This window comes from Odocoileus virginianus, chromosome 24 (genome assembly GCF_023699985.2).
Source record: "Odocoileus virginianus isolate 20LAN1187 ecotype Illinois chromosome 24, Ovbor_1.2, whole genome shotgun sequence".
In the NCBI taxonomy this organism is placed as follows: Eukaryota; Metazoa; Chordata; class Mammalia; order Artiodactyla; family Cervidae; genus Odocoileus; species Odocoileus virginianus.
Genome location: NC_069697.1, coordinates 10,078,878 through 10,092,874, shown reverse-complemented (window position 1 = coordinate 10,092,874; position 13,997 = coordinate 10,078,878). Strand labels below are relative to the sequence as shown.

General features: G+C 34.7%; 1 protein-coding gene across 21 annotated transcripts in view; it reads left to right on the top strand.

Moving 5' to 3' along the window:
• PPFIA2 (PTPRF interacting protein alpha 2) overlaps positions 1-13,997 on the top strand; it is a 500,106-nt gene that overhangs the window by 307,916 nt on the left and 178,193 nt on the right. For 19 of the 21 annotated variants that reach the window (XM_070454264.1, XM_070454269.1, XM_070454268.1 and 16 more), the window contains one exon: positions 1,091-1,165. The exons of the other annotated variants lie outside the window; for them this stretch is intronic. In XM_070454264.1, the coding sequence (XP_070310365.1) occupies positions 1,091-1,165 (75 nt within the window). The remainder of the gene's footprint in view (positions 1-1,090; positions 1,166-13,997) is intronic. 21 annotated transcript variants of the gene reach the window in all.

The following is a 13,997-nucleotide window of genomic DNA, read 5'->3' as shown; positions in this document are numbered from 1 at the left end:
CTAGAAAATGTACTTCAATTTTAAATTTATTATGTATATAGGTTTCTAGATATTCTGTGTATTTAACTTATATCCCCAGTTAAATCTTACGTTAAAAAAGAAAAAGACTATTAATTAAACTATACCATTAATAAATTGATAAAATTGAACTTTATTATATAATTTATATAATTACATATTATAAATGCTTACTTTTATATTCCCATGGAAAATCAATGTTAATCAAAAATAATCTAAAACTCACCATGAATTCCGTTTTAAATTAAATCTATAAATTTTGCTGATTTTTTTTAAGGAAAATTAAACTGCTGTAGTCATTTATTTTAGTTTAGTCAAACTTCTTTCTCTGAGCTTTTCTACTTTTGATGCATTTAATATGAAGCATATCTACAAACCTGAACATATGATAACTAAAACAATTTTAGAAGTTCTAAGAAAACAAAGATCAAAGAAACTCTTCTCTGAGTTTCATTTGTATATGAAACATTTGGAAATCATTACTTTCAAACTGAATGTGCATTCTTTGGTTCTGTAAAATATAATGGTTTAACCTTTGGTATCTGAAAAGTAGTTAGGAATTCCAGAGGAATTACATACTTTCCAATCCCTCAATAACAAAGTGGACCTCTAACCAATATAAATTAATTTTGTTAGCAATGGGCAACAGTTTTCAGGTTCTAAGAATCCTTTGCTTTTAGACAAATTATTTTATACTAAACATCAAAGGAAAAAGCTTATTTTTTAAAGCAGTAAAAGGTTTTTGCCTGTATCTTATGATTAATCAGTGACTGTTTTTCAGATGAATTCATAATAAGCTTTTGAACTTTGCCTCCACTTACTATGTATCAGAATTCAGTACAAGAAGAGTTGATCTTAATCAAAACACTAGAAGGACTTGCTTACAAGAAAAATCCCTTGATACAGTCGTATTTTAAAGTGACAGCATAGTCATAGTATTTCTGAACACTTAAGGCTATAAATAGTTTAATAGTTTGCCAAATGTGACTGTCTCTGGTAATATTAATGGATTCAGCACAGTTCAATATGCATGGGATGTACATTACTGCACATATTTTGGTTTTTCTTCTAGGTAAGGGAGCGACTGAGGGTTTCTTTAGAAAGAGTCTCTGCACTGGAAGAAGAACTAGCTGCTGCTAATCAGGAGGTAACATACCAAACTTTCTCCTCTTTTGAGGTGCAATATCGATAACATTATATCCCTTGTGTTTCACGTCACTTTTATTAAAACTGTCACAAAAAATAAATTACATTCTGTATATGCCACTGAACAAGGCCTGTTCAAACTAGTTGCCAGAGTCATGTTTTCTGATTTCTGGTGATTCAGATCTGTCACTAAGAGATGAAAGGAAAAATTATCAAGAGATAGTGATATGAGAGGTACTGAGATGGGGATTTAGAAAGACTGCAGGCAGATTGCCAGTCCTTTTAAGAAGTAAAACACAGCTTCAAAACTGGAAAACTTGTCAAATATCTGTTAAATTAGGAAATTGTTACAAATGAAGCATTGTGCCCATGTTTAGTGGCATCACTGAATCCACTCTTTTGCTCTCATTCATGACGTTAAGAAAGTATTTTATAATCATCCATGAGATTTACATTTAATTCTTTCCTTTACAATATTTTATTTCCTTGGTTATAAAGGAACTTGAGTCATTGGATAAGATATAGATGAGTGATAGATAGATTGATGGATCTCAAATTAAATGTATACAGGCCACTAAAATAGCCCCATCTCTCTCTGTCTCACTCCTTCTCTCTGATAATTATTTACAAGGCTACCTTTTTTCAGAAGTCTGTTCCAGGAATGTAAATGCAGGTATTATTATTACTAAACAATTTAGCAAAATCTTCCTACTTTTAAATACTTAAGCAAGTGGGATTTCAGTGTCCCTAATTATACATTTTACCAAGAGATTCTTAACAAAATAATACTTACATTTGCATTTCACATACTAACAAGTATACATTTACAACCATGCTAAAAATCTTGTCTGGTACAAACTCCCTTGTTTTTTAAAATTAGCTAGGCTAATTAAGTGAGCTTCTATAGGCTTTTGTTTATTCTAGGTTTAACAATTTAAATTTCAGAAATAATGCATTGCTGTTTTCACAGATGATTTTGGAGTTATCATCCTTTAACACTTTTCTTTATGTAACCTATTCTTCGGAGACTTTATCCATATCTCCTTCATCCAAGATTTCAACCATGACTCCTGTGAAAAAGAAACCAAATCTATAACTCAGCGTTCATGCTCTTTTCTGAGCTCCACTAAAGATTTTAAAAATCGGTTTGGCATCTTCAAGGGCTCTGCTAATGTTTCTATAGATTGTTCTCTGCCACAGGTGTCCATTTATACACACCAATTTTTCTAGTTAACAAAAGTTACCATGTGGGCTGATGGGCCTCCCTAGGTTTCCCTAGTGGCCCTAGATTCTCTGTGGCACATTAATAAAGTGAAATAAGGAGTCTTATTAAAAAGAATATGAGATAACTATATGATCTGTTCTGAAAGCACCAAAGAATTCTATTATGGAAAAAGGAAGAAGTTGCACAGATTGCTCCCGATTTGCACAACTACAAATAATAGTAATACAATTTTTAAAAATTAATTAAGAAAATAATGCATTATTATAGGTATAGAAAAAAAAACTAGCCAAACTGTTACCATTAGTTGTCTCTGGTGTTTGCAAACATGTACTATATATTTCTGTAGTCTTTGATTTTTTTAAATAACTTTCCATTATATTTATAAATAAATGAAATAATAAACATTTTAGAGTCAGATGCCATTTTTCATATTAGATTATTCTATTGGTAAATTAATAATAGCAATAGCTAATATTTATTGAGTGCTTTAAATCTCTAGGCTTTAGGCTAAATACACACATATCAGCAGAATAATACTGGAAGTTCAGTTCAGTCACTTAGTTGTGTCTGACTCTTTGTGACTCCATAGACTGCAGCATGCCAGGCTTACTGCTATTATTTTACAAGTGAATCCAGAGAGATTATTTCTCCTAATGTACCACTATTCTCTCCTACTTGAAAGTGTGATTGTCTTTGAATTTATCTTAGCTCTCTGCATTCAGGGGGTTTCAATCCATGTGTTTAACCTTATCCACAGTCTATCCTGCATTCATTTGTTGATTTTTCCATATACATCAAAACCACCATGGTTCAAATCTTCCTTATTCTCAACTGGGATATTACAATAGGGTTTCTGCTGTATAATTCTTCAAGGTTAAACCCACTAAGCAAAGCTGCATTCATTCATACTGATTATTATCATAATATTTTCTGATATATACTGTAATCTATGCCATATCAATATACTACTAACGTAATGATATAATTTACATATGCAGTTCAGTTCAGTCACTTAGTCGTGTCCTACTCTTTGTGACCCCATGGACTGGAGCATGCCAGGCCTCCTTGTCCATCACCAACTCTGGGAGTTTACTCAAACTCATGTCCATTCAGTCAGTGATGCCATCCAACTATCTCATCCTCCATCATCCCCTTCTCCTCCTGCCTTCAATCTTTCCCAGCATCAAGGTCTTCTCAAGTGAGTCAGGTCTTCCCATCAGGTGGCACAAGTACTGGAGTTTTACCTTCAATATCAGTCCTTCCAATGAATATTCAGGACTGATTTCCTATAGGATGGACTGGTTGGTTCTCCTTGCAGTCCAAGGGACTCTCAAGAGTCTTCCCCAACACCACAGTTCAAAAGCAGCAATTCTCCAGCACTCAGCTTTCTTTGTAGTCCAACTCTCACATCCATACATGACTACTGGAAAACCCGTAGCCTTGACTAGATGGACCTTTGTTGGCAAAGTAATGTCTCTGCTTTTTAATATGCTGTCTAGGTTGGTCATAACTTTTCTTCCAAGAAGTGAACATCTTTTAATTTCATGGCTGCAGTCACCATCTGCAGTGATTTTGGAGCCCAAAACCATAAAGTCTGCCGCTGTTTCTACTGTTTCTCCCATCTATTTGCCATGAAGTGATGGGACCAGATATCATGATCTTAGTTTTCTGAATGTTGAGCTTTAAGCCAGCTTTCTCACTCTCCTCTTTCACTTTCATCAAGAGGCTCTTTATTTCATCTTTGCTTTCTGCCATAAGGGTGGTGTCATCCGCATATCTGAGGTTATTGATATTTCTCCTGGCAATCTTGATTCCAGCTTGTGCTTCCTCCAGCCCAGCGTTTCTCGTGATGTACTCTGCATGTAAGTTAAATAAGCAGGGTGACAATATACAGCCTTGACGTACTCCTGTCCCAATTTAGAACCAGTCTGTTGTTCCATGTACAGTTCTAACTGTTGCTTCTTGACCTGCAAACAGATTTTTCAAGAGGCGGGTCAGGTGGTCTGGTATTCCCATCTCTTGAAGAACTTTCCACAGTTTGTGGTGATCCACACAGTCAAGGGCTTTGACAAAGTCAATAAAGCAGAAATAGATGTTTTTCTGGGACTCTCTTGCTTTTTTGAAAATTTACATATTTATGAATGTTGATAATATAATGATGTCTACTACTAGACCTGTAATATACTATTGAGCACCTCTTCAGTGGTCCTAGCCTAAAAATCACCTTTAACTCTTATTACCCCTATTTATCAGAGTCATTCTAACATCTTGTTAAATTATAGTATTCATTGTTTTTGAAAGCAGTCAACATTTTTCCTGGCTCTAAATCTTACTTATGTTAATGTCTTCTTGGAATGTATTCACAACCCCAATTCACCCATTGAAATCATACTTCCCCATTTAAACTCAAGTTCAGATATCACCTTTTTAATGAAATCTTTTATGATTTCTTGCCAGCAGTCATTGCTTCTTAGTTTAAATTGCTTAATCTCATGGCTTCAACATTTGTTTTGACTGTTAAACAAGTATTAGAGTTTATTATATACCTGTCTAAGTCTAGATTGTTAGTTCCTGAGAAAGTGGGCTATGTCTTGCTTATTTGTTCTTATTTCACTCAGTACAGTGATATAAACCTTGTGATCAATATATATTTGTCAGCTTGCATTGTATAGAGTTCCTTATATTTGGTGTTTTCACATTGTTCCTTAGGTGTTTCCTTAATTAGGTAGTTGAAATAGCCTTCATCATGCTCAATAAACAGCGCTATATTGATCATATGTATTAAATAAGGGTGTTTGTCCTTTCAAAATATAATTATTGAGTAACTACTATATGCAGAAAATTCTGTGAGTCTCTGATGGTAGAAATAGAAAAAAATGAAATGATAAATAAGCATTATGCAAATATTTATATGGACTTCCCTGGTGGCTCAGTGGTAAAGAATCAGCCTGCCAGTGCAGGAGACTTAGGTTTAATCTCTGGATGGGAAGATCTCCTGGAGAAGGAAATGGCAACCCACTCCAGGATTCTTGCCTGGGAAATTCCATGGACAGAGGAGCCTGGCAGGCTACAGTCCATGGGGTGTCAAAGAGTCAGAAATGACTTAGTGACTAAGCAACAACGACAAAATGTTTATATAATTTGTCCTCCAGTGATGAAGACAAACATATAAACATATAAATAAAATTAATTTAGTACAAAAAAAATAAAATAGAGACTCAAACAAAGTGTGAAAGAGCAGAGAGATGAAGGGTATTCGTTCTGCAGCAAATTATAAGAGAAAGTTTCACCCATGGAGGAAGACTATGGTTTGGCTTCAAAACTGTGGGGAAACATTTAAACTGAACACACAGCATGATTAAGGAAACCTGAAATTGCCTGTTTCAGAAATAATGGATGATATTGTATTGGTAAGAATCTAGGTATGAAAAGATGTGGAAGAGGATGGACGAGAGGATAACAGGACTCAGATGCTAGAAAACCCTGAATGCCATGCTCAGAATGTGGGAGTTCTCTTTATGAAATTAAAAAGCACTGAAGGTGTAGTTTTGTTTTTGTCTTGTAGTATTTTATTTTTGGTTTTGGTGTTTGTGTTGGTAAAGTGAAATCCACTGAAAATGTGTACTTTTTTTTCCTTTTTATAAACTATAGGGTTAGGATGGAGTAGAGCTGAAAAGTTGACAATCTGATATGGCTAGCTGACATAATGAAATATGATATATCAATTCAACAGACATTTATTGAGCATTTTCTGTTTACCAGCCATTATATTAAGTACTGGGTATAAATATATTGATAGACTCAGATATTAATAAAGCAACAGCTTTTTCAAATATGTTATGGAAAATAGACACGGTAAAAACTAACTATAATGAAGAGTTACTATTTAAGGGACCCAGAATCTCAGTTTGGGAAGATGAGAAAACTTTTGAAGTTGAATAATCCGTGATGATTATATAGCAATGTAAATGTACTTATTGCCACTTAGCTGCACACTTAAAATATTTTAAATGGCAAATTTTATATACTATTTATCACAATAAAAACTAATTATAATACAATAATACTAAAGTGAAAATGAAACCATAAGCTTTAGTAGTAATTAATTGTATGGAATGAATGAGGAAAAGCAGATGATATTACAAAAAACTTCCTAGAGATATCCTGCCATTTACAACATGGATAATGATAAACTTTGAGGCGTTATGCGAAGTGAAATAAGTTAGACAAAGAAAGACAAATACTGTGTGATCTCATTTATATACAGATTCTAAAAATGTCAAACACACAGAAAGACTAGATTGGTGTTGCTAAAGGCTAGAGTTTGGGGAAAATGGGGAGATGTTTTTCAAAGAATATAAACTTTCTGTTATAAGATGATTAAGATTAGGAGATCTGATATACAGAATGGTGACTACAGTTCACAACACTCTTTATCAGTTCAGTTCAGTTCAGTCACTCAGTCATGTCCAACCCTTTGTGACCCCATGGACTACAGCACTCTAGGTTTCCCTGTCCATCACCAACTCCTGGAGCTTGCTCAAACTCGTGTAGTATACCTGAAATTTACTAAGAGTAGGTCATAAATGTTCTCAGCACACACACACAGACACACACACACACACAAATGTGAAGTATTAGATATGTTAGTTAGAGCTTCCCTGATAGCTTAGTTGATAAAGAATCTGCCTGCAATGCAGGAGACCCTGGTTCAATTCCTGGGTTATATATCCATAAAGCTGGAAGAAATTTTTAAATATTCCTAGGGAAAAATATTTACCTAGAATTTTGAGGGTGACTACAAAGAGTTTGTCAGATGAAGCTGGAGGAAGAAAAGAGAAGCAGGCAGTATTAGAGATGGGGATGAGGCTGCAGAGAAAGGCAGACCTGCGTCTGGGATGCCTAGAGCCTGAGCTTCATCCTGTAGACAATGGTGAATCAGCAACAAGTTTTTTTAGAGGGAAGAAATATAATCAGATTTTTAATGTTGCAGACTAGCATACAAAAGTTACAGCTAAAAAATACATGTCTGAGTCAATGTACTGTGTTTATAGTTCAGATAAAAGTCATTACTGCTTCTTGAAAGAAACAGGACTAGTGTTACAAAATACAGAACTTGAACAATCTGGCATTTCTAAAGTTCTTTTACTAATGGGAAATACTAATAAATGAAAGAATCAAAACATCATTGTAAATAAATGCATATACATAGTGAAAATTTGCTGTTATTTTATGCCTCTTTGAATAGCCCCACAAGGGCAGACTGTATTGTTAACATTGAATACATCTTCCAGGCCATTGTCCTAAAAAAGTGAGTCCAGATTCTTTAGTCAGAGAAAATGCAATCAAGTCTTTATTTCTTAAAGAGTACTTTTGTTATTGCTTAAAACTGGAAAACTTACAAAAAAAAAGTACAATAAAGGGAAGTGCAGAGGAATAAATAGATTACATTCTAACAATGTGTTCTGATTTAGCAGAAGCCCATATGCTTTTTTAATTATTTAATTAAGCCAGACAAAATGGATTATTCAGAAGCTACAGTAAAAGTTCAATTGACAGGCTAATTTCACTGAGTACACAGCTGTACTTATTTTAAAAGCTTTTATACATGATTGTATTATATCTAAAAAGAACTGGCACATTTAGTTGTAGACTGTATTTTTATGTTGCTTTTATTCTATGTTTTTATTTTATTCCAGCCACTGAATCTATCAACTTTCAATAAGAATTATCTTAAGGAAATTAGCATTTCATATTATTTCATCTACAACCAGCCTTATTCCTGAAGTCTTATTTCCTAAGGAAAAATTAAAGAACTTTATGGGCAAACCAGGTATCATTCACATTCAGAATACTGGATCAAGATGATGAGAGGGGCTAGAGACAGCAAATTCACATTTGAGGAGTTTATGGAACCTTGGAATATGGCCATTGTTTTAAGTACATTATACTTTTAATCATCACTACAGTCTTTTGAGTTAAGAACCAGTACTATATTGAATCCATGGATGTGGAAAAGGTATATAGGTACAGACAAAGGTGAAACCTACACCAAAAAGTAGTCAAGAGTCCTTGAAGCAAAAACAATGATAGAAAGAGGGAGAGAGAGACAAAGAGTTTTAAGTGTAGACTGGATGTGTCAGCAGCATCAAATGTTTCATAGAAAGTTGTGAGATTATGTCTAATATGAGTTTATTAGATTTGCAATTAGAAAGTCTCTGAAAATGTTTGCAAAGACATTATAGTAAATTGTAATGGAAGGAAACTATAATGGCACTATAATGGAATGTCTGTGATGAAAAGAATTTGAGTAAATTAGAAGTCTAAAAATGGGAGACAGTGAGGAATACTCATCTGAGAAGTTTGGCAATGAAGGAGAGAGGAGGGTGAAAGCTAAATAAGTAGGGAATATTCAGGGACAGTCTATTGAAGATGCTTACAGCCACTCCAAAAAAGGAGAAAGAAGGGATTGTTGATGGACAACAGGGAAGAGGATAAGAGTGATTTGGAGATCAATGGCAAGTAGGAGAACTCCTTCCTTTGAGAATTGTGGAAAGGGAAATGGAATGTGTAGTAGAGACACGAATGAAGATTTTGATCTGGAGAGGAAAGCAGACATAGGAATTTTATCAGAGGGTCATCCCAAGGAAATGGATTATCTGCTAAGGAGGGTGGAAACAGAGTTACTTTTGTGAGTTTAAAAAGATTGAGAATACCATAATGTAGAATATGGCAAAGAGTCAATAAGACAAAGCAAGGACAATTTGGGGTAGGATGGTAGACTCAGAGGAAGCTCTCATTAAGTTGCCCTCGCAAATTAAATAAAGCCAGTTTCCACAGCACTTGTGAACTGAAACAACATGGATTCATCATGGCATTTCCTTATCTAAATCTATGAAGTTATGTTATTCATCATAATTTGAAAGAAAGAGATACAAATATGAAACTAATGTTGTCTCAGGTGACTTTGGTTCAGAGGTAAAATGTTGCCCTAAAACTTGACAGGAGTAAAATTCAGGAAGCTTCTGAAATTCATGAGCAACTCAATATCTAAATAATTAGAAAGAAATTTGGTAAAGGTAAACCAGAAGGACCAGGGGGAAAGTGAAAAAGTGGTTGAGTAGTACTTATTAGAAAAATTTGCCTTGGGGGAACTGATAGCAATACTTATCAAAGTTTGTAGGATCACTTGTTTGCAGAATTAATGAAATAACCAAGTAATTTTTCTCTTTAAATTAAACCTGCCATTTCTGTGAGTGGAAAACTCCAGATATAGAAAAGGACACCACCAGAAAAGTTCTTGAGTTAAATTATTTCATAATCCTAAAACTGGTAATTATTTACTTTGATAGACCTTTTGCCAATTGCTCATTTTTTTGGTTCATTTCATTCTATCTCTTTCCTAGTTCTATGAGATAAAAGCATATTTAATTTTATGTCTCTCACTGCCTTTTTAAAATGATTAATCTTAAAACAGCTTCTGATTTCCTACATGTTTATGTATACAACATATCCTAATTCAACTGGTTAGTTTATTTTACCATTAGTAAATGAAACTTTTCATTATCAGTAAGTTCCTTGATCAACTTGAATTCTCAGTCCAACAGAAAGTCTAATGTAAGTTTCATGTTTTATTAGCATTTGAAGCAAGTCATCACGGCTCAGGGTTGTTTTTTTTTTTTTTTTCCTAGATATTTACTTGCCTTTTATTTTATTTATTTGTTTTTAACTGAAGGATAATTGCCTTACAGTATTGTGTGTTTCTGCCATCACCATGAATTAGCCATAGGTTTACCCATGTTCCCTCCCATGTGGACCTCCCCCCCACCCCTCTGGTTGTTAGGAGCCCTGTCTGAGTTCCCTGAGTCACACACTGGCTGTCCCATTGGCTGTCGAGTTTACATACGGTAATGTATGCTTCCACGTTGCTCTCTCCACACATCCCACCCTCTCCTTGCCCACCCCACCAGCCGCGTCCATAAGTCTGTTCTCCATTGCTTCTCTGCAAGTAGGTTCATCAGTAAGACTTTTTAAATGACAACAGTGTTTGCCTAAGATAATGGCATCCTTGCAGCTGCAAACTTAGATCCCTTGAAGGTAATGAAAAATCCTCTGACATGGTGTTTTTAGATTGTCTGCAAACTGTTATGGGTTTCCATAAAGCCACTTATTGGGAACCTACTCTTCCTGTTGGACTTGTATCATTTAGAGTTAGAAAATTGTGTAATTCTTAACTGATTTTATTTAATGGAAGCGTTTAATCATAGTGAAGGATGTGCTTTTTTGCTTGATATTGATAAACTCGAAGTTTCAGCATTGTCAAACCTGTAGTTGTTTACAAAGGCTTACAATTCCTATGAAACCTCTAGATGTTCCTTTATGATGATACTGCATTATGAACATTAAGTATAGAAACTGTAAATTACCCAAATTATTATCATCAATAGAAAATGTCTTCTTTGTTGTTGATAATTCTACTGTTCCAGTACAAAGAATATTTCCAAAATAGAAAGAAGTCAAGACATCTTACAACAATGTATGTTAAATCTCAGCAGTGAAAAGAGAGCTAAAGGAACTGCTATTTGCTACTTCCATTATTTTTACTATTTTCTAGACCTGTGTGAAGCAATTGTTTAAAATATAGTTTAAAATTGTTTCCTGTTGTTTATGAGACTTTTGAAATCTGTCTTCAAGTCTTTTAAAAGTCTGTTTTGGTTAGAATCTTTTCTTTGATGAAAGTATAAAGTTTGTTTTTCTTGTGATAGCAGACTTGGTTGTTTTATCTTTGCATATGGAGATCATGAATTATTTTTTTCTATTAGTAGTAAAATCATGCTTGATATTAATATTAATACTTTGGTCATAAACATCATAATTGATGGATATTATTTTACCCACGTGTTTATTAGCATATTCTTATTAACTTTAAAGCTAAAAAGTTGAGCAACATTACTTTTCCTTTTTAAGTATAGTACTGAATTTTGTAAGAGACAAGGTACAAAGTAAAAATTAGAAAAGAATATTAAATTCACATCAAAAGATTTCAGTTTGAGTTGACTCCTGTATGTATCATTTATTGATTCTATGACACATGGTAATTTATTTAACCTCTACACCTAAGCTTTTTCATCTGTGAAATGGAATATTAATAAATTTTGGGCTAGCCTATCTTTCAAGGGAGTAATGATATTTAGATAAAATAGTATAGGTATTTAGATAAAATAGTATACAAGGAAACATTTTGTACACTTGAAGTACTTAAGTTGTATTACTTTTATTAGGTTTAAAAAGTGATTATTAGCTAATTAGTTAAGTAGATGAAAACTCTCTTCTGTTGACAGTGCAAAATTGATGATATAATAGCAGTGCTTTACTTGAACTCAGAACAAAATCCCCTTTTATTAAAGAAACAAAAAATATATTCATTCATCGGATGATTCTGTAGCACTACATGAATTTTATATATGACTTTTCAACTTACTCATTTATGCAGTTTGTAAAAATAATAACACCTGCAAATTTGAGGGAGATTATTGTGTGCCTGGCATTATGCTAGGCACTGTACATAACCCCCATTAGACATGGACACGCACAGACATATTTTTCAGTTAATCATTACAACCTATGAGAAAAGTATAGTTATTACTTGCATTTTAAAACTGAAACTTCAAGGAAATAAGTGAATTGTTTAGCATGTTGTCACTACTCAACAGGGATCCAAAGCCAGGATATCAGAAGACTGCAGATTTTAGTGTTTAACGGTAGCCACACGACTAGCTGGCCTTTCTCTTAATAACAAATTTTCTTTATATATGAAAACTGTTTCTAAATCAACAGTTTACTTATTAATAATTATTTAAATTCATCATGACATCTTTATATTTGTTGTGTTTCTATGGATTACTTCAAGGATCGTGGCTTTATTATATTGACAGAAAAATGCAACAGGCATTAGTTAATGACATGCATTAAATCAATTGGGCTTTCCTGGGTGGTACAGTGGTAAAGAATCTGCCTGCCAAAGCAGGAGATGCAGGAGACACGGGTTTGATCACTGGGTTCAGAAGACTGCCAGAAGTAGGAATTGGCAACCCACTCCAGTATTCTTGCCTGGAAAATACCAAGGACAGAGGAGCCCAGAGGACAGTAGTCCATGGGATCACAAAGAGTCAGACACAGTGTTCAGTGTTCAGCAACTAAACACATATACACACACACAAATCAATTAGTTAAATTAACATGCATTTGAACTGCCTTATATTGTGTTGAAATTACACATTTAACTGTATAGAAAAAAGCACATTAAAGCATCTAGATGCTATTTGCAATTATTTGGATAAATTTGATTGCTAGATTTTAGACCTTGCATCTAAATGTTTTCCCTTGGTGTAAACTACAATATAACTCTGCCTGGAATCCTGTGGTTGTGTTCAGTCACTCAGTTGTGTCCAATTCTTTATGACCCCTTGGACTGCAGCTGTCTAGGTAAACTCCGGGAATTGGTGATGGACAGGGAGGCCTGGCTTGCTGTAGTTCATGGGGTCGCAAAGAGTTGGACGAGACTGAGGAACTGAACTGAACTGGACGGCAGCATGTCAGGCTTCCCTGTCCTTGACCATTTCCAGACCTTGCTCAAACTCATGTCCATCGAGTCAGTGATGCCATCCAGCCATCTCATCCTCTGTCTTCCCCTTCTCTTCCTGCCCTCAATCTTTCCCACCATCAGGGTCTTTTTCCAGTAGGTTGGCTCTCTATATCACATGGCCAAAATATTGGAGCTTCAGCCTCAGCCTCAGTCCCTCCAATTAATATTCAGGACTGATTTCCTTTAGGATTGACCGGTTTGATCTCCTTGCAGTCCAAGGGCTCTCAAGAGTCTTCCCCAACACCACAGTTCAAAAGCATCAATTCTTCAGCACTCAGCCTTCTTTATGGTCCATCTTCACATCCATACATGACCACTGGAAAAACCATAGCTTTGACTAGATGGACCTTTGTTGGCAAAGTAATGTCTCTGCTTTTTACTGCACTGTCTAGGTTTGTCATAGCTTTTATTCCAAGGAGCAGGTGTCTTTTAATTTCATGGCTGCAGTCAACATCTTCAGTGATTTTGGAGCCACTCCAAAATAAAATCTGTCACTGTTCCCACTGTTTCCCCATCTATTTGCCATGAAGTGATGGGGCCAGATGCCATGATCTTCATTTTTTGAATGTTGAGTTTTAAGCCAGGTTTTTCACTTTCATCTTTCACCTTCATCTAGAGACTTCTTTATTCCTCTTCACTTTCTGCCATAATGGTGGTGTTATCTGCATATCTGAGGTTATTGATATTTCTCCCAGCAGTCTTACTCCAGTTTGTACTTCATCCAGCCCAGCATTTCACATGATGTATTCTGCATATAAATTAAATAAGTTGACAGTATACACCTTGATGTACTCCTTTCCCAGTTTGGAAGCAGTCAATTGTTCTATGTCCAGTTCTAACTGTTGCTTCTTGATTTCTCAGGAGGCAGGTAAGGTGGTCTGGTAATCCATCTCTTTAAGAATTTTCCACAATTTGTTGTGATCCACAAAGTCAAAGACTTTAATATAGTCAATCAAGCAGATG